The sequence below is a fragment of the Populus nigra genome, chromosome 15 (genome assembly GCF_951802175.1).
Source record: "Populus nigra chromosome 15, ddPopNigr1.1, whole genome shotgun sequence".
NCBI lineage: Eukaryota > Viridiplantae > Streptophyta > Magnoliopsida > Malpighiales > Salicaceae > Populus > Populus nigra.
In genome coordinates, this window is record NC_084866.1 from 7944715 (window position 1) to 7965169 (window position 20455).

Here is a 20455-nt window from a genome sequence, read left to right on the forward strand (position 1 = left end):
TGAGTAGTCTTTTCTTATGAAATCCTTATTATTGGTAGCTTTTGTCTCAAAAGCTTAGAATCAGTGTATACTAAAGAGTCTCCACATTATTGTGATAAAAATTAAAGGGTATTTTTAATATTTAAGAAATTTATAGTTATGATAGTTACTAAATAAATTCCTTGTTGCGATAACTTTCATATATAGAATTACTAACGAGTGCTTTTAGGGAACATGTTTAAAAAACCATCGTATTTGAGAGCTGAATCTGATATATATATATATATATATATATATATATATATATATATATATATATTTGCTATAAGAAATAATTTTGAAGTAAAAGAGTATATTGATGACGGTTGAATTATAATTAACTCAACAGCAAAGTTTCTTTTGATTAATGCTCGAGTAAAACCTACCAACCTGACACGGACAAGGACTCTTTAGGGAGGAGGGGAATTGAATATGGGAGAAAACATTGGGATTTCTCCTAAAAATCGCTTGTAACATTTTGCGAAAAAAGGTATATAATATTGATAATTACATTTTGATCCATTCAGAACCATCGATGAAGGTAAGTGAAGTAAAGGGCTTGGCTTCCGAGTCAGTGAGTTCTCTCGACCATGACACTCTCCCTGCGAAGCTTGCTCCAGGCCCTGTGCATTTGTATTGCCCATAGAACACAGTCCTGCCAAGAAACAAAGCATAGCAAGGAAGTCGAATAATTAACATCATTAGCAATATGCTTCCAAAAAAAAAAAAACACACACACAGACACACACACACACGTCTATCGCATACTACAATCTAGCTATACATGGGCAAACAAGAAAAGCCAGCATAAACATTTTCTTCTCTTTCATTTGTTAGTTTTCCCCTCCCCCCTAACACGGTGGCCGGAGGCTTTCAGCCTCTCGCAAACACATCCTAAGAAAAACAACTCTTACCGCCTTAAGTATGATATTGTCCTCTCGGTATGCTCTCTGGGGCAAAGGAGAACCAGATTTATGTCCGCATGTGCATATGTATGGCTTATAAGGTTTTGCTGCTGATTTTAACGGTACCATTTCTCAAAAAATCATCTCAATCTGATATTTTAAATTGTTAGGTAAGGTTTTAAAATATTATTTATATTATTTTCTAGCTTCTTTGAACTTGAAACTTGCACAAGTCTACATCACTTTATGCTTGATTTTTATCTAATAAATAGAGATGATAAAATTTGAACTCGTGATTACTTGGTCATCAAAACTTTGATATCATATCAAAAAAATATCTCAACCCAATAATTTAAATTGTTAGATAAAGTTTTAAGATATAATTTATATTATCTCATGCATAATATACACTTATTAACTATTTTAATTAAATGATTAAGGATAAATAAATATATGCCATGCATGCATGGTGAATTACTTAACATTTCTTACTGAATTATAGTTGGAAATGCAGAGAGAGAGAGGGAGAGAGAGAATTACAATTCACGGTTAGGATCTCCCCAATTATACCAGCCCTTGGGAATGATGATGTTGTCCATGTAAGTGTAAGCAAAGACGACCCGAGAAAAGGGGCCCCACGCCCTCCCAAGGTAAAGAGCACCTGACCCCGTGACCTTACAGTTCACAAATGAGAAGCCCGTGTCTTCTAGAAGACTACTCCTGCCTTGTGCCGTTAGGGCCCCAGTGAATTGAGCTATTGCATGCACGTGACACCCCTTCATTCACACCATATGATATCGTTAATTATTTAATACTGCCATGTAGGACAACGTTACACCAACGACACAACTCCTTGCATCCTTAATTTCAGTCAAGAGGTTGTAATGATTTTCGTCTTCTTTATTCAACTTTCAATACAATATTTTATGACTTTAGTCAAAGCTACCGCCAAATCTAAAACAATCCATAAATTATTATTATTATTATTTTTTTGCCTCTGGTCATCATGATCTTTCTCAATTTAATAAAGGATTGAAGATTATTTCTTGTTTTATGAAGCAAATTAGCATTCAATAGTTTTGAATCACAATTAGAAATGATATCTATTGGTGTTGTAAATGGTAAGTTATAGTTTTCATTATTTTATTTCATCCGAATTTAATTGGAATAATATATATAGATTTATTTGTAATTAAATAGCTATATATTTTCCTTCCTCAGAAAATAATAATAATGATAATAATAAATCACAATTAAAAGTAATTAATTAGTAATGAATGATTCTAACCTCAAATAAGGACAACCCGTTACCAAAAATGAAATCCACAGAACCTTCAATGTAGCAATCCTTGTAATAATGCCTGCCCACATGATCATATAGTGTGTCCTGCGCTCCCAAGAATTTGCACCCCAGGAAAGCTGCTGTATCTGCCGATATTCTTAATGCCACTGCTTGCTGTCCCATGGCTCCCGGTGCCGGCAGCGGCGCCGTGTTCTGCACCGCAATTTCCCTTACAACATGAAGCACTCAGAGCAAATATAATATATATTTTGTAGGTTCACAGCAAAATATATATTACCTTGAATGTGATGTTCTTGGCAACAAAAAACGGGGAATTCACAGCAAAAGTAGCCGAGCTGTAGGTTCCCATAGGCTGTCCTCTAGCCCCTGGTGTTTGAGCAGTGTCTCCCCATTGAACAATTGTATTATCTGCTCCTGCTCCTTCCATGGTTATGAAGGATTTTAATGGAGGTATATTCACCTTTTCTCTGTAAAAGCATGCAAAAACATATATCCTTGATCAAATTTCATTAATTTTGAAGGGGAGTTTTGTCAGCTAAAACAAGCTACAGTGCCTGGTTTCATCCAACAGGACTCATACCGACATTTTTGAGAAAAAGAAGACTATTATATATCTATGCTGGTAGTTTATAGTTGCTTAAGAGTTGTTAACCACATAATTTTCTAGAAAATTAAAGTAAAAAAAAATATGGAAGTTTCCTATTCAATACAATATTTTTCTAGTAAAGAATATATTTTTGATATTTTCCGCAATTTTTCTTTACAAGTTTTACATTTAAATAAAAAGATAAATAATAAAATATTTTTCATTTATAAACAAGTACTTTTAGCAACATCAAACATTATATATATTAACTCTAAAAACTTCGGATGATATCTAAAATTTCATGATAGCGCAGGGGTTATTATAATTTATCCAATTATCATGTACAAATGATTTAATCAAAATTTATTTTATGTTCATATTATTAGTTAGTCGGTTGGAAAATTATATTAAATTACAAAATAAATACCAATTAACATTGTGGACATGTGTAAGAAAATATATTGATCAAGGAAAACCATAAAGTTTAAAAAATTCTTTAGGCATAAAAAATAATTATTATTCAAGATATAGAGTGGGGGACCCATGCCACGTGGCCTTATTCCAATCATTGAGATTGACAATAGCTTTAAAATTACAAAGAATTTAACAATATTCCATCTAAAATTAGGTGAATCTCACTTTCCCTGGTAACTGACATTGTTAGTTTTTCTTTTTTTTTGCTGTTATTTTAATTCTAAGTGGAATGAGATATACTTATTTTTACTGAAAATAATACATTTGTTATAGGCTTATAATTTATTCGAACATTAACAATATGTATTTAATGACTTTATCAAATTCAAGATTATATATATTATGTAATTTGTTGCTGAATTTACTATCTCACTTTATAGCTACGAATTAATAAAGTAAAATTTATTTTTTGGATTTTAGAACTCTAAATCTTGGGATGAAATAGTAAATTTGTTTAAATTCCTCGTCAAATTCCTACATAAATAAAATACAATTAAAGACATATTACTAAAAATTGTTAATTGAAACCAAACATAAATAATCACATGTCCAACAATCATATCCCACAAGGATATCTAAATTTTTTTATCATGAGATGTTTTAATTTGAAGTGATTTCATAAAAAATAATTAGGAAAATTAGTAAAAAAAAAAAAACATAAAAAAGTCATCTAAATCTAAAAATTTAATTTTTATTGGATTAGATTTGCTGAATAGTTTTTTTTAATATAAATTTTTGAATGAAAGTCTTTTGAGAATTTTCATAGACCTTTATTATTTTTTACTTAATTTTATTAATTTGACAAGAAATAATAAGGATATTGATGAGCACTTAAATACTACATAATATAATTATCTCAGCATAAAAAAACTTAAGCTTTTAAATAATATTATAAAAATGGTTTTGTTTAGTTTGTAATAAGATACCTTTCAAAATCATTTTTCTATAGAAATATAAAACTGAAGCCTGATAAATGTTTGAATTAGTGGGTTGAGGGAGCGATTCTTTGAACAGCCGTTGTGTTTAGAAATTCAGCTGTGGAGGAACCATCAATTCAATGCATAAGGGTTTCTTATAAGTGATTTCCTGGTGAGTGTTAGGCAGATTTAATGGTGGTATTTGAGAGAAAATCTGCCTTGGAGAAAGAAACTAAGCGAAAACAAGGATTGATTTCCTGTCGCTTCAAAAGGTATAACAACATGCAAGAACATACAAAGGCAAACTCCAGAGATGTTTCAGCAGAATCAGACCAGTTTGTAAAGGCTAATGCAGAAGACGCGATGAGGAAAATTAAGACACAGATAATAAATTATTATCATAACCCATTAAAACTCACTTGTAAACTCCTGCACGGATTTTTATGATCACCCTCACAAGATTGATGAAGGGAAGAGAATCAATTGCCTCTTGAATTGTTGTGAAGTCTCCGGCGGATGGATTCTTAGCGACAATGAGGGTGTAAGAAGGGAATATCTTATTCTTTGCTGCTTTGAAAACAGAGTGTTTAAGACTACCAACGAACGTGACCCACTTCATGAATTGCTGCTCCGAGAATTGAACTCTGCTCGCATTCATCATCGGTTGCACTCCTCGGGGATTTCTTGTTCTTAACCCTTTGGTGTGGCCTAGTGTTTGGCCGGAATTGAGGAGGAGAATAGTAAGAACGAAGAGGTGGACAGAGTTGTATCGACAGTTTGACATTGTTGCATATGAGAATGAGAAAGTGTGAGCTGTGAACAATGGAAAGAATATTAATGCTGGCTGTGGCTGTCGCTGTGGCTGTGTGGTGCTGCTGTGTGGTTTATATACCTAATTTGTTTTCTAGGAGGGTAGCCTATTCCACGCCATTTAGGAATCTCTGCATTTGAAAACATAATACCTAGAACTAGAACTACTACCAGCCAATAACACGGTGCCATAACTTGAATCTATGCTCTTTCACCGCCAAACCAAACCAAACCAAACCTATTTTGTCATGGAGGGCACCACTAGTTTTACTTTACGTGGAAAGGGGTGTCCACAATCATACACATGAGGGAAGAGATCACGGGCGGCGCTTCCGCTAGGAGACAGAGAGGAGCGAACAATCTAGGCCACAAATGGTAGCACTTTTTGTCATAAAAAAATGGATAGATACGATTTCAAACAGCCCGTATTCTTTTTCTTCTTGTTTTTGTGCTCGTGAACCTCTGCTTCTGTTTGTGTGTGGAGGTGAATATTCGTTATGGAATGATGGGCTTTGTTTCCCTGCATACCCTCTTCTGGGGCTCTTAGGTGCCTCTATCTGTATCATGACATCGCCCACGAATAAAACCTAGTTAATTGGACTAAAAGTTAAGGATAAGTAAGCATATTATCGTAATTCGAGCACTTTGTACGGTTCAGATCAATCCGGCTGCCCGTAGAAAAGTAATAATTGATTAAAAGCGTGGAGAGGCGTTCCGACATTTGGTTCCGAGATAACTTTTTTAAATGGCAAGCACATTGGGTTTTTGGTAGAGAGAGAGGCCACTTCCTCTTCTATGAAAAAAAAAAAAAACGAAAATTAAAAAGAAGAAAATGATTTTCTAAGAGTTTAATAAAATAAAGTTATCTTAATTTTTACAATAAGAAAGGTGTAATTTTTCTATATACCAAAGAGTAAATTTCATAAACTTTCTGAAAATAAAATTTCTTATATATTAGACCAATCTTGTTTTTTAAATGGCTACCAGAGTCACCTAAATAAATAATATGTTACAAATCCCTAGAATTTTAATGTTATTGAGAACAAATAAATATATTGTGTAAAAAAGTTTTTTTTTCTTAACTAATAGAAAAAAAATCAGAGAGTTCATTTCATATTAATCATTTTATACATATTTTGATGGAGAATCATAAACTTATTAGAACTCTTTCAAATAATAGTTCTAGATTAAATTGACTCTCCAAACTTAATGTTGATAAAGCTAGACTCTATTCTCTAAACAGAATATTTATATAAACATTTATCTACATCTCCCACTTGTCAATATTAGGCTAATATTCTAAGCCATAACCTTATTATTATGATGAAGCATCTTTTTTGTTCTCCTATTCATACAGGAAAAGGAATGTGGGACCAAAAAAGAAAAGCATATACGAGGAATGTTATATTATGTCGTTATCAAAACTAACATAACATTATTGTTAATTGATATGTCTTGTAGTCAATCAATTAGTTACATATAACACTATTTTATTCATGTAGAACATATTTTATTTTATTAAATAAAAACATTATTTATCTTTAATATTCATTTATATTTAATTTATGAATTTGATGTTTGATAATTGAATCTAGAGTAAAGATAAAGTTCATGAAACAAAAACACTTTGCAAATGAAATTATAAAAATGTTATAATTATGAGATTTCTATTGTATCAAAGTATTATTTTTAAATGTTCTTGGTCAATTCACTCTTAATAATAAACATTTATTAGAGTTGTTGAGACTAATACATATTATGTTTTTTTCTTTTATGAAAGAAAACAGTTGATCTCATAAGCTGAGGTATGAGGAATACTTAGAACTAATATATAGGCAATTGTTAAATGACATGTACACTGAACTGACCCGCATGAGAATTCCATATGGATACATTTTTTATGTCTATGGAAAGACTAACGTGACAATTGTGTAAGTGATCCTTAGACTTAAGATTACTAAGTTATCTTATATATAGGGAGTGATATGTTTTGATCTCATTACACGTTATCTTGGTAAAGGTAATAAATGGGGATATTGGATATAATATAAACTATATGAAGGTATTTGAGTGATCAAGAGATGATTCATCACTCTAGGTGAATCAGAGAAAATGTTCCACATATTCTCAAAATAGTATTGATTGTTAAATCCTTACGCAAAGTGGAGTGAGATTTGAAAAGAATTTCAAATCTTATTCAAATGATCAATGACTATAATATTATGGACAAATATGATTTAACATGGTAGACATGCTTCATGCTAAAATATTTAAATTAGAACATTATTGATGAATGAATAATAATTAAATTGAGAAACTGATTACTGAAAAGTTAAGTCAAACCACTTATAACTTTCCTAATATTTAGAGGATCATGACACATTGCTAAACGGGTACACTTCAAGTATAAATTAATCAATTATTGAATTGATAATAAACTAAATTGTTTAATTTATTTAATTCTATTTATTTAGAATTATAATTTATATCTAGGCTAACATATTAGGAACCTCATGGGTCATATACATTAAGAACCATTAGTCAAAAATCAAACTAAGATAATTAATCAAGTGTGATTTTATTGAAAATAATTTTAGAAATTAAGCACTAAAATATATTTAATTCAGAGATTATAATTCTAATTCTAGAATAATCAAGTAGGGACTTGATTGATTAAAATTTTAAAATTATCTTTAAATAATATATGGATATTATTTAAGAGGAAAATTGATATTTTATCATTTATAGGGTTTTTAGGATTCCCTATAAATATAAAGTTAAGACTATTATTTTGATAGAGAAATTAAAGTTATGTTAGATAATTTTTACAAAAAACTACGTAAACATAAAATTAGAGTTAGCACTTTAAGCTTCGTAAATCTCTCTCTTCTAAATAGAAATTTAAGATATTTCTCATTGGTGGTTCGTGTTGATTATCATTAGAGGTCGGACAATTGAAACTTGTAGTTTTCTTCTAAGTTTTGTTTTTGTTTTTTTAATATATTTGGTATTTTAGCATACTCTCAAAACATAAACATCTTGGGTTTCCTTTTATAATCTTAACATGCATGACACTATTTTGAATAATCCAAGAAAAAGTAAATTCATTTCATTGCATGTATGTGTATCCTGTGATGTATGTTATAACTTCGGTTATGGGATACATCATATATAAGTAAGGTTTACCCTGTAATACAACGCCTTGCCTAGCAAAGGCAAAATTCCAATTTCTTTCATAAAATTTTCAATTTTCAATTTTCAAGCTTCCTTTCTTTAAAAAAAAAAATAAATGATTTTTCATTTTGTTATCCAATGATAATGCCTAAGGTAAATGAATCATAATAGGTTGTTACTTTTAGATATCAATTAGGGGTAACACTTTTTTTTTTCATGAAAATACTTTGGTTTTAAAAAAATAAATTTTTTTATTCAAAGTAAGAATGCATAAGTTGTCAAGTTTTACTTATGATGTAAATAATAACACTAGTAATAATCATAAATACTTTGTTCTTCAAGATTGTCCATCGATCATACATGTAGATTAATGAGTCTTTGCATATTGTTATGTGCATCTTTGATCGAAGACAATATGCTAAAAGAAATAAATAATAAGTATATAAATACACTAATATGCTTTAGGATAAATAAACTCTAATAGATCATTATCTTGATAGTGTATGCATTTTGGTCCAACAAGAGTGTTTATTTTTTTAGGTACCTCTAGATCCTACTTTCAAGTAGATGAACCGTTAATAGTCGCTATTTTGATACTTGAAACTAAGGTATTAAAAATCACTTAACAAATTGCGTATGATTTTTCGTCGATGATAAATGAATCATCACCAGTTGTTATCCTGGAATCTTGATTTTATAAACAAGTTTTTTGCCTCCCTTTTAGGTTTAGGGTTGGATTAGCATTACCCCACATATACATGCCTTGTTGCTTAAAAGATTATTGCTTTAGCATCGATTAGAGATAACATATCTCCTATAGTTATACTAAAAGATAAGTCAATTCACTAGTCATTTAAGGGATAAAAGTACCATAAAAAGCCATTATCCCAAAAAGAAATTAGGAATGATAAGATGATTTGACCCTAGATAAGAGAGACACCGACCTAACCATCCATCCCTTTACTTTAAGGTTTAATCCCGTGCATTATACTTATTGTCGTGACATGCATGACGTCGAATGGTGGAACTGCCTCTTAAAATTGAAAGGGATTTTGGGTTTAATCATGAAGTTATGATTTGAGGGAGTCATCACCTAGTATTATGATCACTTAAAAACCTAATGGTCTGTGAGAGTTTGGGTAAGAGGACTAGTCATGTAAGGAAAAGATGTATCACCCTCGGTGCACCTTATTTATGATAATTTGCATGATTGATTGATTGTTAATCTAAGACACAATTCTATTTGTTGGTCTTATCTAATGTTGGTTTCTACCTTATCAGGTTAAATCATAACTGTTCTAAAACTCAAATTTTAGCATCATAATTATTTGCTGGATACAACTAATTCCTAACATTTATTACTATTAATTCAATTAATTTAATATCGTGAGTATACGCTACATTGCAAAATTGATACCTTAAATATTAACTAAACAAACTAATTTTGTGGTATTTTTGAAATTTTGATCAAATTCTAATAGATGATTATAAATTGGTTACAATATCTATTTTTGTATTTTTTAAAACATGATAAAAATGCATTTTGTTTTATAGAAAGTATGCATGAAATTGTTTTAGAATTTGGTCGTATGCAATTAAAATATTTGGGTTAATTAAAACTTTTTATCTTTTCCCTTTCTTTTTACCATCTACTTAATGCAAAATAAAAAGAAAATGTAACACACACACACACATTCTCTTTTTAGTATATTTTACTCATACACCCCCACAAGTACATGTTTATAAACCACAAAAATTCAAAATTTAACAATAATTTAAACACACAATAAAAGTTCAAAAACTTGCAAAATGATCATTTCAAAGCTTGCAAACAGGTTGAAGAGATTAATGGGAACTCAAGAAGCATATTAGAAGATTCTAGGATTACTAGAATAGTGATAACATATGGATTTCTGCGTCGTCACCACTCGCGGCGTGTGGGTTCACACGCCGTCATTGGGGAGGACCCAAAATGGGTGGATTAGGTAGATCTCCTATTCTTCTTCATGTCTGTACTAGCGGTGAGGGGTACTGCCACCTATAAAACAAAGAAAAACCCATAAACAATCGCTTTTATTTTTTTCTCAAATCTACCTCTCTCTTTCTCTACTATAACTTTTGTTTTTATATCATCAGATCTCCTCCTTTCTATTTGTTGTAAACAAGGGTTGTTGTGAGTAGAGGGAGGTTGATGACGCTGCCATAAGAAAGAGAAAAACAAGAGGAAGTTGTTATGCTATTGTGGCTAACGATGATGATCAAGAGCTGCCGGTGAAAGGTCACGACTGGTGCTGTTGAGGGCTCACAAGTTTGTAGAGGAATGGGGTTGCTAGTACTTCATCATAGGTTTAATATTAATTATGATTAATTTACAACAAAATAACATTTTTAATTAAATTGACTCATAAATCTTAATGAGTTAAGTTTATTTAATCTCAAGCTCAATTTCAATTTATAAATCAAGTTAAGTTTTAACTTATTTAGAGTTCAACTTGTTTCTTGGCCCACACAATATTGCAGGTTGGATAAAAAACAATTTGAAACTTAAAAAAATATTTAGGTCCCAAGAAATTATTTGTGGTTGTTATTAAATCTGATATAGTGGTTCAACCTTCAATTCTCTCCACCTAACTCATTGTCTAGTCCTAGTTTAGAATTAACCTTGTAAGAGTCAATTTGATGTGACCGAGTCAACTCGATGGGTCCAAAAACAACACGGATGACTAATAAAAAGTGTGGTTTGACTTTAAAAAAATTTAAGATGAAATCTTTTATTATCATTATTATTATTGAGACAATAACATATTAAATTGATTTAAGTTTCGCGACTTAACTTACCAAGCCCGTGACTAAGATCATGAACTTATTGAGTTTAACAACTTTATTTAAAAAAAAAAACTATTTTTGACTTAACAATACGATAACAGAAATAAACACTCATATAATTAAGCGCTAACCAAATATCAGGATGTTTGTTTAAGACTGCAATAACCTTAAAAAAGCAAACTGAAAAAAAAATGAAGACCAATTCAAAATTAATTAAATATTAAATGATGAAATTAATAAAAAACCAAAAAGAATTCAATCAAAAGAAAAAAAATTAGAAGATGGATTTAAAAAAAAAACGATTTGATATGGTTATTAAACCGGTCAACCTTCAAACCTCCAGATCCAATTTTTTACCTAACCCGAGTTTAGAATTAACTAGTATGAGAGTTGACTCTACGTGATTTAGTTGATTTGGTAAGTTCAAAGACAACTCAGACGACCAATAAAAACATAATTCGAATTTTTTTTTCAAGATAACATTTTTTTTTAATTTAAGATGAAGAGATACTTAATCGATCCAAGTTTTGCGGCTGAACTTACAAAACTAGTGACCTAGATTATAAATTCTACTAAGTTTAAAAACTTTTATTTTTTAAAATAATTTTTATTTAATAATATGATATAAAAAATAGACACTTGTAAAAATTAAAAATCAATCAAATGCTAAGATATTTGTTTGAGAATATGATAATTTTATAAAAAAATTAAAATAAATAATGATAATTAATTTAAAATTAATAAATTATTGAAAGAAGTAATTAGAAGGTAAAATTTAAAAGTTTGAAAAGTTAATGATAATAATAATAAATTTCCAGCAATAGCCACGTATTTGAAGCTAATTTCGAATTTCAGTGCGCGGTCTTCCGTTTGTTTGAATTTGATAGATACATACTCCTCCTGCTATTGTGTAGACACAATTAGGGTGAGGAGCGCTCTTGTCTTTTGAAAAAAAAAAAAAACTAAGAAAGAAAACCCTAAGTTCGAAGATGAAGAGCAAGAAGCCACTGCAGCAACTCAAGCTGACCGTTCCAGCTCAAGAAACATCAATCGCTTCCTTCTTGTAAGTATCAATTTCAACGTTCATTTTCTTTTTGTTGTTGATGATAAATATAGTATTAATTTCGATATTTTTAAATTAAATTAAAAATATCAGGACCGCAAGTGGTACATTTCATGACGGAGATTTGCTGTTAAATCAGAAAGGTTTGCGTCTCATCTCTGAAGAAAACATAAAGGAATCCCGTGTTGTAAGTTTGTAATTAATTGTTTACTCCAGTTGATTTGATCTATCATTTAATCTTTTCTTAACTTTTTTTTTTAAATTAATCATCTATTTGTGCAGCCTTTCGACAGCAAAGAAGTTGATTTTGATTTCTCATTGGAAGACCTTGAGACCATCAAAGTCATTGGTAAAGGGAGTGGAGGTGTTGTGCAGCTGGTTCGCCATAAATGGGCTGGCTCACTATTTGCCTTGAAGGTCATTGTCCCCCCAACAATCTTTCTTATTTTGTTTTTACCTTTTCTCCACATTTGAAATCATGGGTGTTCAATTTTTTCATTTCACATAAATCTGTGTCTTCACAGCTCCTTTTTTTTTTATTACTTAAAAGAGTAAATCAACGACAACTCATATCTGTCTTCACAGGTTATCCAGATGAATATACAAGAAGAAATTCGTAAGCAAATTGTTCAGGAGCTTAAGATAAACCAAGCTTCACAGTGTTCACATGTTGTTGTTTGCTACCACTCCTTCTATCACAATGGGGCCATTTCTCTTGTATTAGAATACATGGATCGTGGGTCGCTGGCAGATGTGATCAGACAAGTTAAAACAATCCTTGAACCTTATCTGGCTGTCGTTTGTAAGCAGGTTTGATTCTTCTTTCTTGGAATTTAGAGATTTGACCACGAAATAAAAGTACTTGCGCTTGTTTCATGTTTTCTTTTTCCCCTGGCTCAACATTTATGTATGCATTTCAGGTTTTGCAGGGTCTTGTTTACCTGCACCATGAGCGGCATGTCATACACAGAGACATTAAACCATCCAATCTGTTGGTAAACCAAAAGGGGGAAGTGAAGATAACTGATTTTGGTGTGAGTGCAATGCTAGCTAGCTCTATGGGCCAAAGGGATACTTTTGTTGGTACTTATAATTACATGTCGGTATGTATAGGTTTTAATTTTCTGTTCTTGCTTCATATCACTATGTTTCTTTTTTTGTGGTTATGTTGATCAGTTTACTATCTTATTGTTATTTTCATTTAATCACCTGTATTGGTTTCTATATCTTTCCTATTTTTTCTGCGCACCACTGATTCGAGATATAATTTGTATATCACTAGTCTTTCCTCTTCTTTTGTTGTTTGATAGCCTGAGAGAATCAGCGGGAGGGCCTATGACTATAGCAGTGATATTTGGAGTTTAGGCTTGGTAGTACTTGAGTGTGCAATTGGACATTTTCCTTACATGCAATCTGAAGATCAACAAGGCTGGCCAAGCTTTTACGAGCTTTTAGAAGCCATTGTGCACAGCCCACCGCCATCTGCCCCAGCAGATCAGTTCTCCCCTGAGTTCTGTTCATTTGTATCAGCCTGGTAACAGCTTGTATAAATTCATTTCACAGTTTAATAATCTATAAGAGCATGCCGTGACTCTGTCTTATATATTTTATCTATTGCTCCTTTTATGTGGCTTCTGGATTCTATCTGCTTCTATAATTCTGCTTTTGAAGTTCATTATTTTACATGGACTGTGGATGGCTCATGTGGTTGAACTAATAGATATCACGGTTCCAATGGCTAAAATGGACCGTACTAATCGGCTTCACATACATAAGAACATTTAACATTTTCTTTTTTGTAAAGTCTTTTATTTATAAATCTCGAAGTGCAATCACTATTAATGTTCCTGATCGTGTCTTTTATGGTATTTGCAGTATACAGAAGGATCCTCAGGGAAGGTTGTCATCTTTGGACCTATTGGTTAGTAACTTAGTATATTCTTTCCTCTATTTTGGAAATTCATGTTTTAGAACTTTTCACCAAAGAGGAAAAGAAGCAGAATCTTGATTGTTGTTCCCTTTATGCTTCCAGAGTCACCCTTTCATCAAAAAGTTCGAAGACAAAGACATTGATCTGGGAATTTTGGTTGGTAGCTTGGAACCTCCTGTGAATTACCCAAGATAGTTACTCTGAAGATATTTCTCATGTAATGTCATGTTGTACCAAGTTATTCTGTCTTGGAATATATTGGATGTTTTTAATTCATGAATCAGCGAGCCACACCCAAAATTTCATCAATTACGATTACCTATAGAAATTAACATTTATATATATCTCCCTTGCATGTCGCGACGTGATCTTGTTGTTATTGGACATCAATTATTCTCTTACCGAGAGCCTGGGTTCAGGGAAGACAATGCTGTACTGTGGCTGATAATTTTTTTTATATTTATACTTTATTTATTATACATCAAATAAAAAATTTAGATATTTATAAATTATTTATCAGATTTAAATATCTATATAAATATTTATTATTTAATAAAAATGAAAATAGTTAATATAATATTTGAAGTATGTATATGCATATTAAATGATGAATAGTATATATATATGTGTTTATATATATATATATATATATATTAAAAAAATTTAAATGATTTACAAATATATCTATATAATATAAATAAATATTGAGTTAAATATGTATATGTTTCAGGTTGGGTTTAATAATATTTATTCTATATTAATTATTACAAAAAACATCCATTTTTTCTTTGAATTAAATTATCATCATGAGTGAAAATGGAGCTCTATTATTAGTTTGTACGAATAAATGTCGGTCTGATGCCAATAATGCCAGCCGAGTGTGCGAATAAATGTCGGTTTGATGCCAATAATACCAGCCGCGTGCAAGCGCACACGTACATATCAGGTCCATGTCCAACCATATGAAAGTTCATTGAACCGAACCACATCCAGTTTAACAAATAACGTATTTCTACCAGTCAGGAAAAGGGTCGATAAGAAATGGCTGGAACTCATGCAGCCATGGGAATTGGGATAAAAAAAAGAAACCAATTGCATGTTTTTTTATCGTCATTTGAGCTTCATCTGCGAGGTTCTGTGATTCAATAGCTGGTATCTGACAAACACTGGCAGTGTTAAAAGAAGACTGATCCAAACTTGCAAGATGATAAAGAGAACAAACCATGCAACAGAGGGTTAAGATGGATGAGTCTTGCATTCCTCTAAACAAGTACTGGATCATACAAAACTAGGATGGCGGATAGCTCCTTGACAGATGCGTTTTTACTCAGGATATACACAAGCCAAAAAAAAAAAAAAAAAAAAAATTCAAAACGATGCCTCTTGCCTCATCAAACAGTCCATTGTTTTTTGGTCGGCTTCACTGCGCCTACATGATCCGATGCCTCTTGCCTCACCAAACGGTTCATTGCTTTTTGGTCGACTTCACTGCGCCTACATGATCCTGCTTCCATGTCCATTACTAATGTTCAAAAGATAAAAAATACACAACGCAGGTCATTAGAAGAAAACTAGAAATCCATGCACAGGCTTCATTCTGGGCGGAGGAGGAAGTTGAGGCAATGGCTGTTGTGTTACTTGCCGCTGTTTTGTTGGTCCTGAGTGATAAATTCAAAATATTTTTGGCACGTTATAACAACAGGAGTGATGTTGAAATCAAAACGATGGTTGTCAAACTTACCCAGTGATCATATACATGCAATTATCATAGCCTGCAAAATAGACAGTCAATTTTTCAAGTGAGTGTTTCAAGGTTCATCCAGACTCTTGACTAAAAGATGATAAAACAAACATCGAGGTCTAATCAGACATCCAACAAAGGCATACAGATGCAGAAAAGTTTTACGAAAATATCAACCCGTCAAACATAAATCACAGGTATGTAATTTGCTAATAAGTTCTGCAAACCAAAGGCAGTTATGAGTTAAACGTAGAGGTTTACTGGGCTAACAAAAAATAAATAAGATAGCCATATTGGAGCACTGTGAAGAAGCTTTTTAATGCTCCTGCTAAATCAAATCCCGCAAAAGGAAGGGTAATTTGACAGTGCCAATTCATACTATTTCAAACTGAGAAACACTAGTACTTCCAAGCAAACAGGGATAGCACTCCTGCACATGAAACAAGAAAAACCAACTAAGGAGTGAGATTTGAACCAAAATGGAGAATGTTAGATACTTACTTGGATCCTTGTTGACTTTAACTCCTGTACCTCCAAAACTGCAAGCAACATCAGAAGCCCCATTTTGCTGGTAGTAACTGTTGAACGCATACGATGCATGGGAGACAAGAGTGTCCGGCTCAAAACATGGTTGACTAGGCTGAATAGCAGAGCAATCCACATCGCCAGAGCCACATGCCCAATCTAAGGCATTCTGCAAGTCAAGTTGGGAAGCATTATTTGAAGCAATGCACCAAGTTGTGCCATTAAAACTGGTCAAACTTTTGTTTGCAGGCACATCAAGGACACCTTTTCCAGAGAAATCCAGATTATAGACACTTGTTTGATCTGGATAAAATAATCCCCAGTTCCTCTCAGATTCCATACCAGGCTTCCTGTTCTCATTGAACAATGAGAAAATATAAACATCTAGTTCCTCCCCAAGCTTTGCAGGAGTACCAGAGTTATTGATGACATGACGAATTAAATTGGTGTTGTAAATCTGGGCATTATCAGGAGTTGCAGCTTTCTCCTTTGATGACCCTTTGGATGGCCAGCCTGTCTCAGTGACCATTACTTTAATTGTTCTGAAATTCAGAGCCATCAGGGCAAAATAAATGGCATCAATCTGAGCATCAAACATGTTTGTATAAAGCAAACCCGTGTTTGGATCGATCACTTCTGAAGACGACTCAAATAGAGCATAATCCAAAGACACATTATTTGGGGAATCTCTATAAGCATAGTAAGGATAAATATCAATCATGAAAGGAGATTGGTTTTCAGCGAGGAATTCCAGCATGGGTTTAAGAAAGAATGCATGGCTGCTATTAAAAGCCCCTGCAGATGGTGGGAAAGAACGGGACAAAACCCCAAGAGAATGGGTGCTTGAAACTTTGATCTTTTTATGCAGACCAACTTTTTTTAGGGCCATGAGGACATTGTGCATGGCAGGTACAACTAGGGCAGAGGCATTACCAGGGCTTTCTGTTACTTCAGCACCAACAGTTATGTATGTGATCCTTGCAGCCGGGTAGTAAGGAAGGACACTGTTTTTCAACCATGTATCTACATTGGATTGGAATTGAGAGAATGGTAGTAGGTCCGAGTTTGTAATTCCAATCATAAGTTCAACTCCAGTGTTTGCAAAAGCCTTGAGAACCTGGATACTAGAGTCATAAATCCTCAAGTATTTAATTTTATGTTGTTGAACCAACTGAGCAACCTTATCAGGAGTTGGGAGGTCATCAGCATTTCTTCCATAGCAAACTCCAATTGTGCTTCCTCTGCACAAAACTGCAAAATAAAATGAATTTTTTTGTTTGAAATGAAAGTACAATCAGTTGGAAAGTTCTCGTACATGTAAATAAAAGCAAAATTGTCAGCAACAGTACAAGTTATGGATATTTTCCTATAACATGTTCACAACTACTGAAACAATCAACCATACATCATTTATTGTAACTATCAATGGGAGCTTTAAGGAGTCAGTGCAATTACTGAAACAGTCTCAAACACATTGCCAAATGCAAAGAATTGCTTGTGTTGATTTCATCTTGTAGGTGCTTGATGAAACTACTTTTACCCTGTAATGGATTACCCTTCTCATCAACATAACACTACAATGACTAGATGCTGGGGCTTTAATGTAGGGAAATTGGAGATGGAAAAAAGAACAGAAGGCAGGAAAATATGCTTATTACTTCATGGGGACAGGCATCTAAATATGCTGGGGCTTTGGTTCACATCATTGCCAGAATGGATAGTCCTGTAGGGGTTGCATATTTTTATTCGATACTCACCAAGATGAAATGAAACTAAATACACTGAAGACACACTGTCCTCATATGTTATCTCCAACATCAATTCGGAAAATAATTTAAGAATCAACTACTGTTTAAATAAAAATGGTAATGTAATATTTTCACATATTGTCCTAACATATACATTCATCACAAACTTGTTAGTATCGGGAATCCTATCACTAGTTGTTTTCATCATAAATCTTTGATGTGATTCAGGTTAACAAAATCTTTAATGAACTTGATATAGACAAAGCCTCCATTATGACTAAAACTTGACTATATAATGTAGAACGAGTTGGAAGAGAATAGAAGAAAGACAAATGAGAGATCAACAAGAGGAATCCACTTCTTAAACAAAAGAGCATTAGGATCCACCTCAAAATGCTCGAGAACAACAACATCGGTAACTTTAAAATTTTAATTCTCTATCCTCAATCACAAAAATTGTTCCTTAATATAGGTTATAAGAAGGTAATACTGAATTTAATACTTTAGAATCCTACATAAAATAGATAAGGGAATTTAAAAAACTCCATCTTGAAACTGATGGGCAAGAGGAAAAATCTTAAATAATAAATCTCCAAATGATTCTTCTTCTTCAATGCATGAAAGCAAAGTACAACATCTGGTTAGCCATTATAGTTTTCTCTTAAATGCAGGTAGACTGGTGAAATAAATGTAATGATATAAAGTGGCATCTCATTGTTAGAACCAATTCTTCAGCAAGCTCCATTTACTCTTGAATGGATACTATGCTACAAAGGTGAACCTACAAAGATTTTGAAATTCTTCAATTATAACTTGGTCCATTTCACTTAAAAGAAAGTTAATTTGTAGAACGAAGAACAGTAGCTTATTTGAGGAGTTGATCATTTTTAGTTTATGGAGAAATCAAGTTTATACATAACACAAGAACCCCAAAGATGAGAGCCTTAACACACTAAAACATGGTCAGTCACATCACGTTGAGCTAATTCATTTAGTCAATTACACATTCACATGGTTAGCTAATCTATCTCACGATATAAATAAATTGGATTGACTGTAATCATATCTAGTGCCGAATAGTAATGAATCAATAATACTTTCACACTAAAATATTTAGTCTTCTAGGCTGAAAATGTTGCAAATACAGCTCCTGGTAATAAATAAACACTAGTTTTGATTGGCATTACTTGAACAAACAGACACCAACCCAATTTTTTTTTTTGTTCTTTTTTAAATAAAAGCATATATATATAAAAACCGTTTTCAGTAAGAAAAATGAACAAGTCCACATTATAAAAAAAAGAGACTTCATACACATTGGCTCTTCAAAACCAGAAAAGGTAGAATTTTCAGTACAGACATTGAAAGGTAGGATTTTCAGTACAGACATTGAAAGAAACAGTGGGTAAAATGATTAGTACAAAGAAATGAAGAAAAAGAAGAAGAAGAAGACATACCCAGAAGAGTAAGTAACAGTGATATTAAGAAGATAAGCTGCTCGACTCCTCTCGCCATTGCCCTGCAAGTGAACTAACTTTGTTTTCGTTTAGATAAAATGCTTTTAAGAGATTCTTTTGTTTTCTACTTTACTCTTTTTGTCAGTGATTGCAACGGTCATGGAACGCTACAGGAATCAAGAGACTCTCTCTCTCTCTGAGATCGTGAACAGAGAGAGAGCAACTAAGCTTTAGTTGGCGTGGACGCTTTGGTCGAATTTCGTGTCGGACAGACAGTAGAGCTACAAGACCGGATTTCAGAAATATACTGTAAAATATAGCTAAGAAGTGCCTCGATTCCGCTAATTGGCATATCTGTCCCCCACTATTTTTTGGATATTTTATTTTTAAAAAAATTAGAATAGTTTTTTAAGAGTTATAGTAGAGTAATACTATTTAAGAAAGATCCGATGAAATAAACCTTTTAGCTATTTAAAAATATAATATTTACTAAATGATATTATTTCTAAGTATATCAAGATAATTTTTATATTTTAGAATAATAATATTTAATAAATATTAAGATTTTAAAATGCAACAAGATAAAACTCAAATAATTCGGTTCAATTAGTTGACTAGTTAATTTAATTATATAACCTGTTTGTCCTTTCACATATTTACCCTTTCACATAAAACCATAATTTTATAATTTTTTTTAAATATATTTTATGAGTCAAAATATATTTATTTTTTCAACATGTAGATTAAAAAATTAACTCCAATTAAAATCTTAAAAAATTATTGTTTATACAGTAGTTGTCCTTTATTTTTCAATGTCAATGATATAATAAGTCCTACAACAATGAGTGATTTTAAACAGTCAGATGTGATTCTGCTATAATTAAATGAGAATCTGCTCTAAATAGATGATGTGGATAGCTTAACAAATGCATTTATGGATCAATGAGATATGTTTAGGTCTAAGAGAAAGTTTGATTG

The 20455-nt window shown here is 32.1% G+C and overlaps 3 protein-coding genes across 4 annotated transcripts; 1 reads left to right on the forward strand and 2 right to left on the reverse strand.

The window, feature by feature from the left end:
- Positions 1-311: 311 nt before the first annotated feature.
- LOC133673779 (probable pectinesterase 53) lies at positions 312-5360 on the reverse strand. The gene is made up of 5 exons (XM_062094668.1): positions 4623-5360; positions 2504-2693; positions 2212-2418; positions 1464-1699; positions 312-673 (listed from the first exon to the last, which is right to left on the reverse strand). The coding sequence occupies exons 1-5, from the start codon at positions 4985-4987 to the stop codon at positions 526-528; spliced, it is 1146 nt and encodes a 381-aa protein (XP_061950652.1). The 5' UTR covers positions 4988-5360; the 3' UTR covers positions 312-525.
- Positions 5361-11879: 6519 nt separating this feature from the next.
- LOC133674562 (mitogen-activated protein kinase kinase 6) lies at positions 11880-14348 on the forward strand. Its single transcript, XM_062095743.1, has 8 exons — positions 11880-12076; positions 12170-12263; positions 12359-12493; positions 12662-12886; positions 12997-13179; positions 13387-13610; positions 13952-13997; positions 14109-14348. Exons 1-8 carry the CDS (start codon positions 12003-12005, stop codon positions 14199-14201), a joined length of 1074 nt encoding a protein of 357 aa, XP_061951727.1. The 5' UTR covers positions 11880-12002; the 3' UTR covers positions 14202-14348.
- Positions 14349-15237: 889 nt separating this feature from the next.
- On the reverse strand, positions 15238-19772 carry LOC133674563 (glucan endo-1,3-beta-glucosidase 13). 2 transcript variants are annotated; one of them, XM_062095744.1, is made up of 4 exons: positions 19478-19771; positions 16249-17523; positions 15748-15778; positions 15238-15664 (listed from the first exon to the last, which is right to left on the reverse strand). In XM_062095744.1, the coding sequence occupies exons 1-4, from the start codon at positions 19533-19535 to the stop codon at positions 15529-15531; spliced, it is 1500 nt and encodes a 499-aa protein (XP_061951728.1). In that variant the 5' UTR covers positions 19536-19771; the 3' UTR covers positions 15238-15528. The 2 variants fall into 2 exon arrangements, with proteins under 2 accessions (XP_061951728.1, XP_061951730.1); XM_062095746.1 differs by lacking the exons at positions 15238-15664; positions 15748-15778 and adding an exon at positions 15931-16177 and having other exon boundaries at positions 19478-19772.
- Between the last annotated feature and the right edge of the window lie 683 nt (positions 19773-20455).

Excerpts from the sequence above, each read along its gene's own strand:
- LOC133673779 (XM_062094668.1), bottom strand. The coding sequence starts at position 4,987 with ATGTCAAACTGTCGATACAACTCTGTCCACCTCTTCGTTCTTACTATT. Across the intron at positions 2,419-2,503 it reads CCAAGAACATCACATTCAAG|AACACGGCGCCGCTGCCGGC; the intron begins GTAATATATATT and ends ATTGCGGTGCAG. Across the intron at positions 1,700-2,211 it reads ACGGGTTGTCCTTATTTGAG|GGGTGTCACGTGCATGCAAT; the intron begins GTTAGAATCATT and ends GTGTGAATGAAG.
- LOC133674562 (XM_062095743.1), top strand. The coding sequence starts at position 12,003 with ATGAAGAGCAAGAAGCCACTGCAGCAACTCAAGCTGACCGTTCCAGCT. Across the intron at positions 12,077-12,169 it reads ACATCAATCGCTTCCTTCTT|GACCGCAAGTGGTACATTTC; the intron begins GTAAGTATCAAT and ends TAAAAATATCAG. Across the intron at positions 13,998-14,108 it reads TGTCATCTTTGGACCTATTG|AGTCACCCTTTCATCAAAAA; the intron begins GTTAGTAACTTA and ends TTATGCTTCCAG.
- LOC133674563 (XM_062095744.1), bottom strand. The coding sequence starts at position 19,535 with ATGGCGAGAGGAGTCGAGCAGCTTATCTTCTTAATATCACTGTTACTT. Across the intron at positions 15,779-16,248 it reads TAAAGTCAACAAGGATCCAA|GCTATGATAATTGCATGTAT; the intron begins GTAAGTATCTAA and ends TCTATTTTGCAG. Across the intron at positions 15,665-15,747 it reads TGCATGTATATGATCACTGG|GACCAACAAAACAGCGGCAA; the intron begins GTAAGTTTGACA and ends TTTATCACTCAG.